This window comes from Musca autumnalis, unplaced genomic scaffold, assembly GCF_047663935.1.
Source record: "Musca autumnalis isolate F117 unplaced genomic scaffold, ASM4766393v1 scaffold_1, whole genome shotgun sequence".
Classification (NCBI taxonomy): domain Eukaryota; kingdom Metazoa; phylum Arthropoda; class Insecta; order Diptera; family Muscidae; genus Musca; species Musca autumnalis.
This window is the reverse complement of record NW_027411644.1, coordinates 54,574,222-54,594,661: the sequence shown is the minus strand read 5'-3', so window position 1 is coordinate 54,594,661 and position 20,440 is coordinate 54,574,222. Positions and strand designations below refer to the sequence as shown.

Below are 20,440 nucleotides of genomic sequence, written 5' to 3'. Positions count from 1 at the left end.
TCTAGACAAGCGTGGATTTTTTAAAAAATATTTATGAGGTTTCTAGACAAGCGTGGATTTTTTAAAAAATATTTATGAGGTTTCTAGACAAGCGTGGATTTTTTAAAAAATATTTATGACGTTTCTAGACAAGCGTGGATTTTTTAAAAAATATTTATGAGGTTTCTAGACAAGCGTGGATTTTTTAAAAAATATTTATGAGGTTTCTAGACAAGCGTGGATTTTTTAAAAAATATTTATGAGGTTTCTAGACAAGCGTGGATTTTTTAAAAAATATTTATGAGGTTTCTAGACAAGCGTGGATTTTTTAAAAAATATTTATGAGGTTTCTAGACAAGCGTGGATTTTTTAAAAAATATTTATGAGGTTTCTAGACAAGCGTGGATTTTTTAAAAAATATTTATGAGGTTTCTAGACAAGCGTGGATTTTTTAAAAAATATTTATGAGGTTTCTAGACAAGCGTGGATTTTTTAAAAAATATTTATGAGGTTTCTAGACAAGCGTGGATTTTTTAAAAAATATTTATGAGGTTTCTAGACAAGCGTGGATTTTTTAAAAAATATTTATGAGGTTTCTAGACAAGCGTGGATTTTTTAAAAAATATTTATGAGGTTTCTAGACAAGCGTGGATTTTTTAAAAAATATTTATGAGGTTTCTAGACAAGCGTGGATTTTTTAAAAAATATTTATGAGGTTTCTAGACAAGCGTGGATTTTTTAAAAAATATTTATGAGGTTTCTAGACAAGCGTGGATTTTTTAAAAAATATTTATGAGGTTTCTAGACAAGCGTGGATTTTTTAAAAAATATTTATGAGGTTTCTAGACAAGCGTGGATTTTTTAAAAAATATTTATGAGGTTTCTAGACAAGCGTGGATTTTTTAAAAAATATTTATGAGGTTTCTAGACAAGCGTGGATTTTTTAAAAAATATTTATGAGGTTTCTAGACAAGCGTGGATTTTTTAAAAAATATTTATGAGGTTTCTAGACAAGCGTGGATTTTTTAAAAAATATTTATGAGGTTTCTAGACAAGCGTGGATTTTTTAAAAAATATTTATGAGGTTTCTAGACAAGCGTGGATTTTTTAAAAAATATTTATGAGGTTTCTAGACAAGCGTGGATTTTTTAAAAAATATTTATGAGGTTTCTAGACAAGCGTGGATTTTTTAAAAAATATTTATGAGGTTTCTAGACAAGCGTGGATTTTTTAAAAAATATTTATGAGGTTTCTAGACAAGCGTGGATTTTTTAAAAAATATTTATGAGGTTTCTAGACAAGCGTGGATTTTTTAAAAAATATTTATGAGGTTTCTAGACAAGCGTGGATTTTTTAAAAAATATTTATGAGGTTTCTAGACAAGCGTGGATTTTTTAAAAAATATTTATGAGGTTTCTAGACAAGCGTGGATTTTTTAAAAAATATTTATGAGGTTTCTAGACAAGCGTGGATTTTTTAAAAAATATTTATGAGGTTTCTAGACAAGCGTGGATTTTTTAAAAAATATTTATGAGGTTTCTAGACAAGCGTGGATTTTTTAAAAAATATTTATGAGGTTTCTAGACAAGCGTGGATTTTTTAAAAAATATTTATGAGGTTTCTAGACAAGCGTGGATTTTTTAAAAAATATTTATGAGGTTTCTAGACAAGCGTGGATTTTTTAAAAAATATTTATGAGGTTTCTAGACAAGCGTGGATTTTTTAAAAAATATTTATGAGGTTTCTAGACAAGCGTGGATTTTTTAAAAAATATTTATGAGGTTTCTAGACAAGCGTGGATTTTTTAAAAAATATTTATGAGGTTTCTAGACAAGCGTGGATTTTTTAAAAAATATTTATGAGGTTTCTAGACAAGCGTGGATTTTTTAAAAAATATTTATGAGGTTTCTAGACAAGCGTGGATTTTTTAAAAAATATTTATGAGGTTTCTAGACAAGCGTGGATTTTTTAAAAAATATTTATGAGGTTTCTAGACAAGCGTGGATTTTTTAAAAAATATTTATGAGGTTTCTAGACAAGCGTGGATTTTTTAAAAAATATTTATGAGGTTTCTAGACAAGCGTGGATTTTTTAAAAAATATTTATGAGGTTTCTAGACAAGCGTGGATTTTTTAAAAAATATTTATGAGGTTTCTAGACAATCGTGGATTTTTTAAAAAATATTTATGAGGTTTCTAGACAAGCGTGTATTTTTTTAAAAATATTTATGAGGTTTCTAGACAATCGTGGATTTTTTAAAAAATATTTATGAGGTTTCTAGACAAGCGTGTATTTTTTTAAAAATATTTATGAGGTTTCTAGACAATCGTGGATTTTTTAAAAAATATTTATGAGGTTTCTAGACAAGCGTGGATTTTTTAAAAAATATTTATGAGCTCTCTGGACAAGCATGGATTTTTTACAAAATATTTATGAACTCTCTAGACAATCGTGAATTTTTTAAAAAAATATTTATGAGGTTTCTAGACAAGCGTGGATTTTTTAAAAAATATTTATGAGGTTTCTAGACAAGCGTCGATTTTTTAAAAAAAATTTATGAGGTTTCTAGACAAGCGTGGATTTTTTAAAAAATATTTATGAGGTTTCTAGACAAGCGTGGATTTTTTAAAAAATATTTATGAGGTTTCTAGACAAGCGTGGATTTTTGTAAAAAATATTTATGAGGTTTCCAAACAAGCGTCGATTTTTTAAAAAATATTTATGAGGTTTCTAGACAAGCGTGGATTTTTTAAAAAATATTTATGAGGTTTCTAGACAAGCGTGGATTTTTTAAAAAATATTTATGAGGTATCTAGACAAGCGTGGATTTTTTAAAAAATATTTATGAGGTTTCTAGACAAGCGTGGATTTTTTAAAAAATATTTATGAGGTTTCTAGACAAGCGTGGATTTTTTAAAAAATATTTATGAGGTTCCTAGACAAGCGTGGATTTTTTAAAAAATATTTATGAGGTTCCTAGACAAGCGTGGATTTTTTAAAAAATATTTATGAGGTTTCTAGACAAGCGTGGATTTTTTAAAATATATTTATGAGGTTTCTAGACAAGCGTGGATTTTTTAAAATATATTTATGAGGTTTCTTAACAAGCGTGGATTTTTTAAAAAATATTTATGAGGTTTCTAGACAAGCGTGGATTTTTTAAAATATATTTATGAGGTTTCTAGACAAGCGTGGATTTTTTAAAAAATATTTATGAGGTTTCTAGACAAGCGTGGATTTTTTAAAAAATATTTATGAGGTTTCTAGACAAGCGTGGATTTTTTAAAAAATATTTATGAGGTTTCTAGACAAGCGTGGATTTTTTAAAAAATATTTATGAGGTTTCTAGACAAGCGTGGATTTTTTAAAATATATTTATGAGGTTTCTAGACAAGCGTGGATTTTTTAAAATATATTTATGAGGTTTCTAGACAAGCGTGGATTTTTTAAAAAATATTTATGAGGTTTCTAGACAAGCGTGGATTTTTTAAAAAATATTTATGAGGTTTCTAGACAAGCGTGGATTTTTTAAAAAATATTTATGAGGTTTCTAGACAAGCGTGGATTTTTTAAAAAATATTTATGAGGTTTCTAGACAAGCGTGGATTTTTTAAAAAATATTTATGAGGTTTCTAGACAAGCGTGGATTTTTTAAAAAATATTTATGAGGTTTCTAGACAAGCGTGGATTTTTTAAAAAATATTTATGAGGTTTCTAGACAAGCGTGGATTTTTTAAAAAATATTTATGAGGTTTCTAGACAAGCGTGGATTTTTTAAAAAATATTTATGAGGTTTCTAGACAAGCGTGGATTTTTTAAAAATATTTATTAGGTTTCTAGACAACCGTGGATTTTTTAAAAATATTTAAGAGCTGCCTAGACAAGCGTGGATTTTTTAAAAATATTTATGAGCTGCCTAGACAAGCGTGGATTTTTTAAAAAATATTTATGAGGTTTCTAGACAAGCGTGGATTTTTTAAAAAATATTTATGAGGTTTCTAGACAAGCGTGGATTTTTTAAAAAATATTTATGAGGTTTCTAGACAAGCGTGGATTTTTTAAAAAATATTTATGAGGTTTCTAGACAATCGTGGATTTTTTAAAAAATATTTATGAGGTTTCTAGACAAGCGTGTATTTTTTTAAAAATATTTATGAGGTTTCTAGACAATCGTGGATTTTTTAAAAAATATTTATGAGGTTTCTAGACAAGCGTGTATTTTTTTAAAAATATTTATGAGGTTTCTAGACAATCGTGGATTTTTTAAAAAATATTTATGAGGTTTCTAGACAAGCGTGGATTTTTTAAAAAATATTTATGAGCTCTCTGGACAAGCATGGATTTTTTACAAAACATTTATGAACTCTCTAGACAATCGTGAATTTTTTAAAAAAATATTTATGAGGTTTCTAGACAAGCGTGGATTTTTTAAAAAATATTTATGAGGTTTCTAGACAAGCGTCGATTTTTTAAAAAAAATTTATGAGGTTTCTAGACAAGCGTCGATTTTTTACAAAAAAATTTATGAGGTTTCTAGACAAGCGTGGATTTTTTAAAAAATATTTATGAGGTTTCTAGACAAGCGTGGATTTTTTAAAAAATATTTATGAGGTTTCTAGACAAGCGTGGATTTTTTAAAAAATATTTATGAGGTATCTAGACAAGCGTGGATTTTTTAAAAAATATTTATGAGGTTTCTAGACAAGCGTGGATTTTTTAAAAAATATTTATGAGGTTTCTAGACAAGCGTGGATTTTTTAAAAAATATTTATGAGGTTCCTAGACAAGCGTGGATTTTTTAAAAAATATTTATGAGGTTCCTAGACAAGCGTGGATTTTTTAAAAAATATTTATGAGGTTCCTAGACAAGCGTGGATTTTTTAAAAAATTTTTATGAGGTTTCTAAACAAGCGTGGATTTTTTAAAAAAATTTTATGAGGTTTCTAAACAAGCGTGGATTTTTTAAAAAATTTTTATGAGGTTTCTAGACAAGCGTGGATTTTTTAAAATATATTTATGAGGTTTCTAGACAAGCGTGGATTTTTTAAAATATATTTATGAGGTTTCTAGACAAGCGTGGATTTTTTAAAAAATATTTATGAGGTTTCTAGACAAGCGTGGATTTTTTAAAAAATATTTATGAGGTTTCTAGACAAGCGTGGATTTTTTAAAAAATATTTATGAGGTTTCTAGACAAGCGTGGATTTTTTAAAAAATATTTATGAGGTTTCTAGACAAGCGTGGATTTCTTAAAAAATATTTATGAGGTTTCTAGACAAGCGTGGATTTTTTAAAAAATATTTATGAGGTTTCTAGACAAGCGTGGATTTTTTAAAAAATATTTATGAGGTTTCTAGACAAGCGTGGATTTTTTAAAAAATATTTAATGAGGTTTCTAGACAAGCGTGGATTTTTTAAAAAATATTTATGAGGTTTCTAGACAAGCGTGGATTTTTTAAAAAATATTTATGAGGTTTCTAGACAAGCGTGGATTTTTTAAAAAATATTTATGAGGTTTCTAGACAAGCGTGGATTTTTTAAAAAATATTTATGAGGTTTCTAGACAAGCGTGGATTTTTTAAAAAATATTTATGAGGTTTCTAGACAAGCGTGGATTTTTTAAAAAATATTTATGAGGTTTCTAGACAAGCGTGGATTTTTTAAAAAATATTTATGAGGTTTCTAGACAAGCGTGGATTTTTTAAAAAATATTTATGAGGTTTCTAGACAAGCGTGGATTTTTTAAAAAATATTTATGAGGTTTCTAGACAAGCGTGGATTTTTTAAAAAATATTTATGAGGTTTCTAGACAAGCGTGGATTTTTTAAAAAATATTTATGAGGTTTCTAGACAAGCGTGGATTTTTTAAAAAATATTTATGAGGTTTCTAGACAAGCGTGGATTTTTTAAAAAATATTTATGAGGTTTCTAGACAAGCGTGGATTTTTTAAAAAATATTTATGAGGTTTCTAGACAAGCATGGATTTTTTAAAAAATATTTATGAGGTTTCTAGACAAGCGTGGATTTTTTTAAAAAATATTTATGAGGCACAACAACTGGAAAACGCTATATACGGATGCCTCAAAAAACAACAGTGCCACCGCATATGCAGTGGTAAATAATGCTGGTGATATATTAGCCTCCAAAGTTTTGTCACAATATTGTTCAATTTTCACCGGCGAAGTGGCGGGAATTTTGGAAGCCATATCCATCGCCACACATACCAATGGCAGAACCGTCATTTTAACTGATAGTTTGTCTGCAGTCAAATCCATCGCAAACATATCAAATACAAAATGGGCTGGAATAAATAAAATAAGGGATCTTCTTATATCTAACAAAAACAAAATCAAAATAGTTTGGATTCCTGGTCATGTAGGCTTACCAGGGAACGTTTTAGCAGACAATGCCGCAAAACATGCATGCAACGCGCCAATGATAACAGATACAATTATTGAAAGCCTCGATCTTAAATCACACATCTCTAGTAGTATGCAGCAGCTACTCTCACACAACAGAAACAACTTCAAACATTATCATTACACCGCTATAAATCCACATTACCAGGCTCCAGCATACCCAACAAACGTTGAAAAAAAGAAAATCAAAACATTCTCTAGATTACGGATGGGTCATAGTATCTTAACTCATCAATACCTAATTAATAAAAAGACTGACAACAAATGTCCCAAATGTGGTGCTATCGTCGACGTCAAACATATTCTCCAGTCATGCAGATTATTATCTCAACAACAACAATCATTTTTTCAAAATAATGGATTTAACTTGTTAAAAACTGTCAATATAAGCAATATTGATCTCATCTTCAATTTTATTAAAAGTAATAATTTTATCATATAAGTAAAATAATAACCTTCACTCTAATCATTTATATAAATGTATAAGCTGATGGCCTTTGTAGCTAATGCTTTTACCGCACTTGTAATTATCCTTATATTCACTATAAGTATAATTGTTAATAAATAAATAAATAAATAAATAAATAAATAAATAAAAAATATTTATGAGGTTTCTAGACAAGCGTGGATTTTTTTAAAAATATTTGAGTTTTCTAGACAAGCATGGAATTAAAGAAAATATTTATGAGTTTCTAGACTTATAGAAGACACCTAGGTCTTCTTATACAAGACCCCTATGTCTTCTTATAGAAAACCCCTAGTTCTTCCTATAGAAGAACCTGAGTCTTCTTATAGAAATCCGTGAGTCCAGGTCTTCTCATACCATAAAGTCTTCTCCCAGAAGACCTAGGAGGTCTTCGCATAGAAGAAACTGAGTGTTCTTATAGAAACCCCTAAGTTTCCTTATAGAAATGAGTCTTCCATAGAAACCCTAGTCATCTTATTGAAGGTCACAAGGGCTTCTCCCAGAAAACCACAAAGTCTTCTCCCATAGAAGACGATTAGGTCTTTTCAGAAGGACCTGCAAGTCTTCTCAAAGAATATCACAAGGTCCTCTGGACTTCTTTTAGAAGACCAACCACAAGTTTTTGGGTCTTCTAATAAAATTTCAACATATTATCTGATAACCTCACTCTTTCTATTAAAAAAAATAATAACCTCAAAAATTAATGTTTGTTTTATGTTTTTTATTATTTTTTTTTTTAATTTTTTTTGAGCTTGTTATGGTTTGACACAAGTTTACACGCATTACACAAGGACAAAACATAAGCACACATAAAAACTGAACACCAGCAACGATAATAAAGAGCATTTAAAAGGTAAACAAACATTTTATTATTTTATTTATTTTTTTTCGTTTTAAAGGTTATGTACAATTAACAACACACAACATAGCTTATGTACGGTAATGTAAGGAAAATATTTAGAAATGTTTATATTAACTATAACAAATACTTTTGAAAACTACAATAGAAATATTAAAACTTTTTAAATTTTAATATTTGAAGAGTAGTTTTGGAAGAGATAACGACAAGAATAACTCACAAGGAACAACCATGAAAAAGACTTGCAACAAATGCTTGGAGGGAATCAAATTTGAAACTTGGTTATGAACAAAAATCAACCGCGGTATTGATTTGAGGAAATTTCAAATTGATTGCCCATGACCCAAACATACACTAACCATGGAGGGATTACAAAAAAAAGGTGGAAGGTGGGAAGAATAATTCAAAGTAGTAAATTCTGCTATGGAAGAATATATCAAAATAAATGTATTGACTTTTATATATCTGTGCACTAATACACAAAAGAATACTTTATTTCGATTAGGGGACGAGGGACAACGAATAATTACAAAAAGTGGCCACTTTGAAGAAAACAAACCTAAACAAGACAATCTCCACAAGATTTCTCAAAATTTTGCATGACTTTTCTTAACCTCAAAAAGCCGTTGGAAAATTTCAAGAAACCTGCTTTTTCCTCGCTATTACTATCAAAAGACCAGCCTTTGAAGTGAAATAAGAAGAAAAAGTAGAGCAAACGGGGCCTAACTTAAACCTAAAATTGATATATTTTGTTATTTTTTAATTAAACTAAGCTTAGACCTATTTGTTGGAGTATTTCCCTTACACTAGGCACATGACATATTTTTAACAAACATACATACATATAACATAAAATACACATAAACACAAAAAAATTTAAACATATAGAAATAGAGGGAGGACAAACATAAAATAACATTGAAAATGACAAAAACAAATGTTTAAATAATTTCTTAAGTTAAAACAGCGTTCCAATTTTGAAGTTTCGTTTGGGGCTTAAAAAATTGGGAGTTTTTAAAAGCAGCACTCGGTTTATCACAAGCAAGTTTCAATATTCCAACTGAGATTCGATTAATTGCAATACACGCTGGCGACCAATGATATTCCAGAAGAGATAGGACTCTTTAGCGCCGGTGACATTTCGTGGTTCGCTGGAAATTGGAAAATGAAGATTTAAATTAAACCATGAATTTTGATATTAATTATTTTTGAAAGATAGGATCGGGGGAGTATTTGGGATGATGCGAATTTTGTCACAAGTGAACACATAACTTCCGGTGATGCCACATTGATCAAACTTAAAAGGTTGTAAGCTAAAAAGAATTTTTTAGAGGCTCGTGGATTTTTTAAAGAATTTTTTAGAGGCTCGTGGATTTTTTAAAGTATTTTTAGAGGCTCGTGGATTTTTTAAAGCATCTTTAGAGGCTCGTGGATATTTTAAAGTATTTTTTAGAGGCTCGTGGATTTTTTAAAGAATTTTTTAGAGGCTCGTGGATTTTTTAAAGAATTTTTTATAGGCTCGTGGATTTTTTAAAGAATTTTTAGAGACTCGTGGATTTTTTAAAGAATTTTTTATAGGCTCGTGGATTTTTTAAAGATTTTTTTTTGGAGGCTCGTGGATTTTTTAAATAATTTTTTAGAGGCTCGAAGATTTTTTAAATAATTTTTTAGAGGCTCGAAGATTTTTTAAAGAATTTTTAGAGGCTCGAAGATTTTTTAAAGAATTTTTTAGAGGCTCGTGGATTTTTTAAAGAATTTTTTAGAGGCTCGTGGATTTTTTAAAGAATTTTTTAGAGGCTCGTGGATTTTTTAAAGAATTTTTTAGAGGCTCGTGGATTTTTTAAAGAATTTTTTAGAGGCACGTGGATTTTTTAAAGAATTTTTTAGAGGCTCGTGGATTTGTTAAAGAATTTTTTAGAGGCTCGTGGATTTTTTAAAGAATTTTTTAGAGGCTCGTGGATTTTTTAAAGAATTTTTTAGAGGCTCGAAGATTTTTTAAAGAATTTTTAGAGGCTCTTGGATTTTTTAAAGAATTTTTTAGAGGCTCGTGGATTATTAAAGAATTTTTTTAGAGGCTCGTGGATTTTTTAAATAATTTTTTAGAGGCTCGAGAATTTCTTAAAGAATTTTTAGAGGCTAGTGGATTTTTTAAAGAATTTTTAGAGGCTAGTGGATTTTTTAAAGAATTTTTTAGAGGCTTGTGCATTTTTTAAAGAATTTTTTAGGGGCTCGTGGATTTTTTAAAGAATTTTTTAGAGGCTCGTGGATTTTTTAAAGAATTTTTTAGAGGCACGTGGATTTTTTAAAGAATTTTTTAGAGGCTCGTGGATTTTTTAAAGAATTTTTTAGAGGCTCGTGGATTTTTTAAAGAATTTTTTAGAGGCTCGTGGATTTTTTAAAGAATTTTTTAGAGGCTCGTGGATTATTTAAAGAATTGTTTAGAGGCTCATGGATTTTTTAAAGAATTTTTTAGAGGCTCGAAGATTTTTTAAAGAATTTTTAGAGGCTCTTGGATTTTTTAAAGAATTTTTTAGAGGCTCGTGGATTTTTTAAAGAATTTTTTAGAGGCTAGTAGATTTTTTTAAGAATTTTTTAGAGGCAAGTAGATTTTTTAAAGAATTTTTTAACGGCTCGTGGATTTTTTAAAGAATTTTTTAGAGGCTCGTGGTTTTTTATAGAATTTTTTAGAGGCTCGTGGATTTTTTAAAGAATTTTTTAGAGGCTCGTGGATTTTTTAAAGAATTTTTATTTTTTAGAGGCTCGTGGATTTTTTAAAGAATTTTTTAGAGGCTCGTGGATTTTTTAAAGAATTTTTTAGAGGCTCGTGGATTTTTTAAAGAATTTTTTAGAGGCTCGTGGATTTTTTAAAGAATTTTTTAGATGCTCGTGGATTTTTTAAAGAATTTTTTAGAGGCTCGTGGATTTTTTAAAGAATTTTTTAGAGGCTCGTGGATTTTTTAAAGAATTTTTTAGAGGCTCGTGGATTTTTTAAAGAATTTTTTAGAGGCTCGTGGATTTTTTAAAGAATTTTTTAGAGGCTCGTGGATTTTTTAAAGAATTTTTTAGAGGCTTGTGCATTTTTTAAAGAATTTTTTAGAGGCTCGTGGATTTTTTAAAGAATTTTTTTAGAGGCTCGTGGATTTTTTAAAGAATTTTTTTAGAGGCTCGTGGATTTTTTAAAGAATTTTTTAGAGGCTCGTGGATTTCTTAAAGAATTTTTTAGAGGCTCGTGGATTTTTTAAAGAATTTTTTAGAGGCTCGTGGATTTTTTAAAGAATTTTTTAGTGGCAACTGGATTTTTTTAAGAATTTTTAGGAGGCTCGTGAATTTTTTAAAGAATTTTTTAGAGGCTCGTGGATTTTTTAAAGAATTTTTTAGAGGCTCGTTGATTTTTTAAAGAATTTTTTAGAGGCTCTTGGATTTTTTAAAGAATTTTTTAGAGGCTCGTTGATTTTTTAAAGAATTTTTTAGAGGCTCGTGGATTTTTTAAAGAATTTTTTAGAGGCTCGTGGATTTTTTAAAGAATTTTTTAGAGGTTCGTGGATTTTTTAAAGAACTTTTTAGAGGCTCGTGGATTTTTTAAAGAACTTTTTAGAGGCTCGTGGTTTTTTTAAAGAATTTTTTAAAGGCTCCTGGATTTTTTAAAGAATTTTTTAGAGGCTCGTGGTTTTTTTAAAGAATTTTTTAAAGGCTCCTGGATTTTTTAAAGAATTTTTTAGAGGCTCGTGGTTTTTTTAAAGAATTTTTTAAAGGCTCCTGGATTTTTTAAAGAATTTTTTAGAGGCTCGTGGTTTTTTTAAAGAATTTTTTTAGAAACTCGTGGATTTTTAAAGAATTTTTTTAGAAACTCGTGGATTTTTAAAGAATTTTTTTAGAAACTCGTGGATTTTTAAAGAATTTTTTTGTGGATCTTTTAAAGAATTTTTTTGAGGCTCGTGGATTTTTTAAAGAATTTTTTAAAGGCTCGTGGATTTTTTAAAGAATTTTTTAAAGGCTCGTGGATTTTTTAAAGACTTTTTTAGAAACTCGTGGATTTTTAAAGAAATTTTTTGTGGATCTTTTAAAGAATTTTTTTGAGGCTCGTGGATTTTTTAAAGAATTTTTTAAAGGCTCGTGGATTTTTTAAAGACTTTTTTTAGAAACTCGTGGATTTTTAAAGAATTTTTTTAGAGGCTTGTGGATCTTTTAAAGAATTTTTTAGAGGCTCGTGGATTTTTTAAAGATTTTTTTTTTTGAAAATCGTGGATTTTTGAAGAATTTTTTTAGAGGCTTGTGGATCTTTTAAATAATTTTTTAGAGGCTCGTGGATTTTTTAAAGAATTTTTAGAGGTTCATTTTTTTTAAAGAATTTTTTAGAAGCTCGTGGATTTTTTATCATTAATTCCCCGTCAAAAGGCCGCCTATTAGGACAAATTTATAATAAATGTCCATATGACAAAGTTTTAAATCCTCATAGGAGAAAGTCTTAAATTTTGGGGTTAAATAGGGCGATTTGATTGACATTTTTACCACAGAAAGGGGTCATTGTCCTGATTTTTTTATCTGGGGGAAGTTACACTTCCCGGAATATGGGATCTATGGGAAAGTACAAAAAACAGCAGTTCGCGCGTAAACCCGACTTGTTTCAAATAATATAACAATTTTAAATAAATTCTCTTTTTACTTACCTCTGATAGCAATCGAACCTCACAGCACCTTTATCGTTCACCAAACACTTCCAGATATCGATGACAATTAAATTATTCCTTTGACCTTCACGTTTAATGAATTGATTGAAACGTTCCAAGGTACGCTTCACTTCAACATTGTGTGTATAATTTGCCAATGGAGCCAATGTGGTTAGAATGGGTTGTATACCCTTCTTCAACATTATGGTAATTAATTGACGATAATCATGTTCGATTTGAATTAGCTGACGTCCCTGCATTATATTAACTGAACCGATATTGACAATGATCGAACGACCATTATCATTAAGTTTCACAACACGTTTAATGGCAGCTCCAATTGTTTGGCCCGAAACACAAAGGCCGGATTGTAAAATTTTCTCATCTGAAATATGCAATAAGAAATTTAGAAAGAAACAATAAGAAAGGAGTTACAAAGGGCTGTACAAGATCGGGTAATAAGCCCACCTGTTAAGCTTTCTGTCATTGTACACTTTTGTGATTTGAAATACAAAGAAACTCAAATAGCAATAATGTATTTTTTTTTTTTTTTTTTTTTTGGTGAAAGCTAGTCTAACTTGCCGACCTTGTGTAGACCTTGGGTATTAGCTTACGTTTTTTAAATTTACACCTAAGCTCCATGCGGGCCATATACAAAAAGAAATCATCTCCCAGCAGTAGAAAATCCAGGAGATGTGCCTCATAATCACTTTCCGTGTAGCGGGAATCATTTGTATAACAACTTTTCGTAGTTGGCGACGATGATCTGCTCGAGCGAGGCATTAGACTTCTCTGCGTTCCATAAGATGAACGTCGAGGATTTGTAGTTGTAGGAGGAGCACCGCCATCACCAACTGCGGCACTAATCAAAGCCAAGTTATTATTATTGTTGCTGTTGGTTTTTGGCAATTCCTGATTTTGAAAAAAGTTGTTTAAATAATTTAAATTATTTTCACATGAAGGGTAGGTAACTGGTGGATTCGTATTGAAATTATTTTGTCCAGCTGGTATTGCATTAATAAATTGATGTAGATTTTGATTTTGCTGATTGTAATATTGTAGGATATTTTGTTCATCGACGGGTTGAAGATCATTATTGCCAGGTATCATCATTTGATTGGCATAGATGTTGGCAACAGGTTCATGGTTGTGGATGCGATTGAGTCTGGAAATTAAGAAATTAAGTTAGGTTAGATCTTATCTTGTTAACACTTTCTTTTTGGCACTTACAAATAATTACAGTTATCATTATAAATCCAATTGTCCTCCACGAAACCTTCTGAGTTGTCCTGGGCCACAATTTTATCATTATCGGCAGTTTTCAACATTATATTTTCTGTCACAACAGCATTATTATGTGCCGACATTTGATTAGAATATGGAGCGATTTGTTGTTGTTGTCCTCCGTTCTTTTGTTGCTGAGGTTCATAGAACTGATGCTGGTGATAATGATGACGTCTATAGTTGTTGGGATAGTAATTTGTATTCCTTTGATGTTCTCGATAACGTCGATGATTGACTGACCCTGCCTTGTGATTGTTGTTGTTATTATGATTTTCTTGTTGTGGCTTCTGTTCCATAACCATTGCATGAATATGTTTAGTCTTCTCCATCGGCCGTATATTAAAAATACGAGTACCATTCTCATTGCAGTAGGCTGAGACATACGGAATGGTAAGCAGGAATTCCGTAACAGATTCATAAATAGGAAATGTAAGGCCAGTTAGTTTACGGTAATCATCTGAAAGGGAAAGTGGAAAATTGTAAATAGTTTCTGATGCAAGGGAGTTTCAACATTTTTTTTAACAAGAGCAGCAATCGGAAAACTTCGTGGTACAGTTGCTAGCACGACCACCTTGCACATAAAAAGATAACCAACACGACCTTTTGGTTGTAGGGCGTGTCCCTTAAAAGGACACCATAATATTTTACAGATTTTTACGTTATGTTGGGAACATGGATAGTTTTTATAACCTCTGTCTTCAGGCTGACGAGGGGTATGTACATTTCATATGGTTTGAACCAAATCAGTTTCAGACGAAATTTTGAAAACAAAAATATTTTTTTAAAAATACACGATCCAAACCTTTGATTTTTAAAAAAATATGGTATGAATTGATTATACCAACAGCTGGCGGAAAAATCTGAAATTTTTACCACAGGTAAGTCTCTCTATCCTGAATACAAATTTGTAAAGTTTTTCGGGTGGAAGTTCATACTTCCCGAGATATGGGCCTTTAAAGTAAATAGAAAAATCTGGTAAAATGTTCAGTTATTCTCATCCGGATGAGCTGAATTAAACCACCAGCGAAACGATTGTACAATATTGGTTGGGTGTGTGGGACTTGGCTAAAATTCACTTTTTCAATACAAACTCCATAGGTTATTCAATTGATTAAAAACTTCAATTAATTAAAAACTTTCATAAATAATAACCTTCGTCCTAATAAGACAACAATATATAAAAAATATTTATTTTTCAAAATCGTGTTTTTTTTAAGAAATATTTAATTTTCCAATTTAAAAAAAAATATTATTTAAAACATATGGACTTTTAAAAAATATTTTATCAAAATCATGGACTTTTTTAAATACCATATTTTTTTAAAAATCGTGAATTTTTTTAACAATTTTTTTCAAAATCGTGAATTATTTAAAATACAATTTTTCACAACATCGAGAATTTTTTAAAACATATTTTATTCAAAATCGTGGATTTTGTACGAAATATTTTTTTATTTTTTTTCGAAAATAGTTGATTTTTAAAAATATTTTTTTAAATATCTTCCATTTTTTAAAATAATTGTTTTCAAAATCGTGCATTTTTTAAAAAAATATTGGCATAAATAGAATACTCTCCCACCTGGCGGAAAAATCTGGAAAAATTACCACAGGTAGATCTTGTTGTCCTGATCACAAATATATAAACTTTTCCGGGGGGAAGTCCATACTTCCCGAGATATGGGCCCCTGAAGTTCCGAAAATTCCCTTGTTAAAGTAAGAAAAAAAAAAAAATTAAATTAAAAAATGTTGTTTTCGTGCCCTAAATTGGCTCCTGTCCATAGGAGAAAGTCTTAAATCCCCGGCCGAAGGCCGGCTACTTAGAAAAAACTTACAATTTAAAAAAAATTTTCAGATTTTTTCCGTCAGGTGGTAGAGTATTCAATTTGTTCCAAAATATTTTCTTTAAAATCGTGCAATTTTAAAAAAATATTTTCTTCAGAATAGTGGATTTTGTAAGAAATAAATTTTTCAAGATCGTAAATGTTTAATATTTGTATATCAATTTTATTTTTAAAAAATATTTTTTAAAGTCGTGCATATTTTTAAATATATTTTCAAAATCGTAAAAATCATAGATTTTGAAAAAAAAAATTTTAATTTTCTTTTTTCAAAACAATTATTTTCCCAATATCTTGATTTGTTATAAAGACTTTTTTTGCAAAATCGTAAATTTTTTTAAATTATTTTTTTAATCGTGGGTTTTTTAAATTGTTATGTTTTTAAATCGTGGAACTTTTTAAATTACTTTTCCTTTACATCGTGGCTTTTACTGTTTTTCATCAGCTCTGAACGCTGCACTATCACCAATCACAGGGAAGCTGCTAATTAGCCGAGTCTCGGAGAGTTCACCAACGCTTCAGAAAACTGCCCAAACTTTCTAATGTTCGCATTATCACAACCTCATTATCATTATCGTACCGGATTGACCCTAAGCCAGCGGTGACAACTCACCATTAAACCTATGCTTCTACGTAGGTTTCATGCTTCTAAAAAAAACAACAATGGATGATCTTTCTCGCCAGCGTCAGATATAGATATGCAGTTGCCGATCATCAGCATGGGTTCCGTAAGCAGCAGATCACTCCAATAGCGCAGAGCATGTCGTGCGATAGAAGAGTGTTGGTGGCGCTCGATTTATGAAAAGTCAAGCACAACACCCTGTTAGAGGACATAGAGCAGACTACCCGCCGGCCTAGTTTGAAACGATGGAAATTCAATTGTTTGGACGCCAGTCGTACGTGGAATTCAGAAACAAGAAGTCGAAATCCTGTATAGTGTAACGGGCAGTCTGCGCGTGGTCGGGTAATACCTCCGGAACTGTTGAACCACTACTTTTCCTGTATTCCACCCCCTCCACATCGTAACGAATGCGGATGATTGCACGACCTTGACGTTGAGATGCAGGAACAAGGTCCTTAAATTCCTAGCCGGTAGCACTTGGGGCGCAGAAAAAGAAACCTTGTTGGTCGCATATAACGCGATAGGTCGGTCTGTGGTATGCTATGCGGCTTCAGTATGATCCGCGAATCTAAGTGCAAAGAGTTGGAAAAATATTGAAACCCGTCAGAATGCCACCCTGAGAAGAAAGATTCTTTCGATACAGCAACACAATGGCATGCTTTCGTTGCAGTACTTGCTCGGGTGTTACCGTGAGAGCCTTTATAATCACCATATAGTGGACAGGACCCCCACCCAGGCATGTCAGGGGGGATCTTTATGATCTTGAAAGAGAGGTCCAAAGTTACGAGAGACAACCTCTAGATAAACAAGCCCATCAAGCTGGTTTAAATAGCATTTACACGGATGCAGTAACTGATACCATAAACAACTATGATGTGAATGCGGTCCTCGGACAACATGCAGTCAGGAGCGACAGCCGTCACGACTCAACTACGTTCTGTTCTGAATTCCTATAGGGCAAAGATCGATAACACTGTGCAAAACATCTGCGAGACGCACTGCACTTTTTCTACTGCCCTGCCAAACCTACTCAACTCCAGCAGATTTGCGGTTACATGCCATCGAAGCAGCCACATTTCTAAAACTGGAGATGGAAGTAGAGCCAGATTAAGCAGATAAATGAACTAACAAACACATAAAATATGCATTTACAACAACAACCAAAGGTACATACACATGACCAGAGATTCCTAGTAACGTTAAGAAAGCTTGGACCACTTGTTTTGAGTTGCGTGGCGATTCCGGAAGTTGACCCGCATAAATCCCATCCTATATCAAATTAATTTCATATTACAGAAAAATAATCCTTAATATTGGAGTCAACCCGAAACATGGACCCAAGTTTTTCATAAAAACCTAAATAACTTAAAAAATATATAAATAAAAATAATTGATATTTTAGATGCTATTATATCTCGTATGATCCAACATACCCCACTTTCAACCTCACATATTCGAAAATATCTAATCTCACATTCCACTTACCTCTAATATCCGATATGGTAGCACCATCCTGAGCACGTGCTGTCAGAATACTACGAACTTCTGTATCCAAATCGGGATATTCATCACGTATTTCAAGAAAAGTTAACTCGGACAAAACCATGTCGTCAGCAAATTCGTTATTGGTGGCGAGTGTTGTTGTCGACGATGTTACGGAACTTTGAAAGATCTCGAAACTTTCTTCAACACTGTGATATGCACTATCGGCAGAATTGCGACGACTTTGCCTATAATAATCTTCCTGTTCAGCAAAATATCTACTAATATTTGATGTTGAAGTTGAAATATTGCTGGTTCTGACCAGAGTTGATGATAACAGCTTTGCCACAATTTCAACTTTACGATTGTCGATGCGTTGAGGGCCCTCTTCTTCTACACTAGCATCGATCGTTGTAGCTGTTGTTGAAATTGTGGTAGGACGACGGCGTAATTCTTTTGGTATTAGGATTTTATAAAGTTTAGCATTAAGCGTTTTACAATACACCGTTGTACGCTGCATAAATGATGTACCTGCACCACCTGTTGTCGATGTTGATGGACTGCAGTGGGAGTGAAATGTAAAAAACTCCTTGCGTGTATATTTTTTAAACCATTTATCACTTGTACTATTACGTTGTTGGCAAGGGCATTGATGATAACATTCACCTTCTTGACTTAATTCTTGTTGTTGCTGGTGTTCAGTTGTAGTTAGTTGAGATTTTTTGCTCGTCTTTTTGCTGGAAGGATGCTTTTGCCGCCAACGCTCAAGACACGTGGTTAGGTTTCGTTTGAACGTTGAAAAATCACAACCGTTCGAAACGCTGTTTGAATTACTTTTGATTGTCGGCTCCTCCATATTATGATGATGAGTTTCAGTAGCCTGTGTTGTTGTAGTTTTTGGATTCTTCGTTGACTTCATAGTGGCCATTGAAGAAATTTAACAATGACAACTCTGCTCACACACAAACAACTGAATGAATTGAAGCACTTTTTTAATAGTTCCATTAGATCGTAAAGTAACGGTACTTACATAGTTGTCTCTTCTCTTTGTGGTTGGTTTTTACTCAACAAGCCAGCCATAATTCCAGTGAGTTGTTTGGAAACCAAGGAAGAAAGAGTCAACTAGTTCCTCCTTTGTTGCTGGAATAAATTGTTCTTCTGGGACCGACAGTGTTGTAATAATATTTACCATGGAAATGTCACAATTTACACTCAGCATCATTTCCCTTTTGGAAATGTTACTAAAAATTATTATCCGAAAACACTCCATAAGGGACTTGGGAAAATTACTTTCGTTTCAAGAAGTCCTGCCCAATGCTTTCTTTAGCTCACTGATAAGGAACTGCGACAATTAACGGCTTGGCAACCTCGTACGACACGCCTTTATAGGGAACTTTTACATAACCGAAATCCTCTAAAATTATGGTTAACACAGATGAAAAATGTATTGTTATGTGAACAAAATATGAACATTTCTTACTTAAGAGGATAAAGAGGCCCTCGGGGGGCATTTACAAGAACAGCAATAATACGGCGGAATTTTTGGCCATGGTTCTCACAAATCCGAATAATTTAAAGCCCTTAAACCAGACAGATTCTCCATGATATGTTTAACATTAACGTGGAGAATCTGTTGGTTTCAAGGCTGACAGCAATGGGATTGAGTTACAAAAGTACTGTTGGTGCTCCAAGACATTTGCAGATGTTTGCACATCCCGCTTATTTTAAAATAGGCCAGGACTAATTCATACTAAGACAAGAATAAATTGCTCAATTCCCTACACTCAATAATCCCCTGGACTCATCACTTGTAATTTTTGCAATTAAGGCTAATTATTAGTATCATAATACTATGTCGAAAATATAAAAGAAACAAGTAAAAAAGGCAAAGTCGACTGAGATATATTAGGAATTAGGAATTTGCCGACAAAAAATATATTTGCTTTGAAGCTCAAAAGTGTTGCGGAGAGTGTAATCAAAGAAATGGATCGATATAGTCTATTTTTGGGAGTAATTCCTTTTGATAGGTACTATACTATGCCCACCATTCGTTTCATTTGGTCTGAAAGCATGGACTTGCCCACGAAAAACGTAATATCGAGCACTTAACCCTTTCGGCCCCAACGTTGCTTATAAGCAACTTCGATTTTAACGTCGTTTTATTTAAAACTAACGGAATTTTTTCCTCAAAGAACACATTGCTTTGGCTAATTGTAGTCCTAAGAATGCAAAAATTATAAAAAAGTGCCAGTTGTATCCCGATCAACAGAACTAATAATTGTTCCACAAACATCCCAGATGGGACAAGGGAGACTTCTCTCATATCAATGAGTGCACCCCGATTCATATTAGCTCAATGATATGGGACCTACTGTTTATTGCCGAGTCCGAACGGCGTGTCCTAAGACACCACTTATAGAGAAGTATTACAAGGCTGAAATACTCAGAAAATGTCGCCACCATCACTGAGGGGTATTTTGCCACCGTTGAATTTTTTTTTTTTTTGATGTTGTCTGGCCTGGGAATCGAACCCACGACCTTTAGCGTGCAAGGCGGGCGTGCATACCATTGCACCACGGTGGCACCCAACAGAACTACGATGCATTATTCAGTGTGAAGTCTGGAAAATCACGGCATGTCAAAAATCGATGTGTACAGTCCAAATTATTTAAATCTTTTCTAAATCAAAATGTATGAGCTTTCTGTTAAACTTTAGTTTTGATTCTTCAAAAGTAAGGTCAGAGGTATACTTCTATACGATTATAACATTTATTTTTACATAATTGCACAAAATAATGAGCAAACAAATTTTAGATAAAACGT

General features: G+C 31.5%; 1 protein-coding gene across 1 annotated transcript; it reads right to left on the bottom strand.

Annotated features, from left to right (window-relative positions):
* Window positions 1-7,565: 7,565 nt before the first annotated feature.
* Window positions 7,566-19,504, bottom strand: osk (oskar). The gene is made up of 7 exons (XM_073974279.1): window positions 19,098-19,504; window positions 18,648-19,031; window positions 17,621-18,587; window positions 13,622-14,132; window positions 13,006-13,556; window positions 12,392-12,776; window positions 7,566-8,875 (listed from the first exon to the last, which is right to left on the bottom strand). Exons 3-7 carry the CDS (start codon window positions 18,543-18,545, stop codon window positions 8,773-8,775), a joined length of 2,475 nt encoding a protein of 824 aa, XP_073830380.1. The 5' UTR covers window positions 18,546-18,587; window positions 18,648-19,031; window positions 19,098-19,504; the 3' UTR covers window positions 7,566-8,772.
* Window positions 19,505-20,440: the final 936 nt, after the last annotated feature.

Excerpts from the sequence above, each read along its gene's own strand:
- osk (XM_073974279.1), bottom strand. The coding sequence starts at position 18,545 with ATGGCCACTATGAAGTCAACGAAGAATCCAAAAACTACAACAACACAG. Across the intron at positions 14,133-17,620 it reads TACCATATCGGATATTAGAG|ATGATTACCGTAAACTAACT; the intron begins GTAAGTGGAATG and ends TTTCCCTTTCAG. Across the intron at positions 12,777-13,005 it reads TAGGTGTAAATTTAAAAAAC|ATGAGAAAATTTTACAATCC; the intron begins GTAAGCTAATAC and ends TGCATATTTCAG.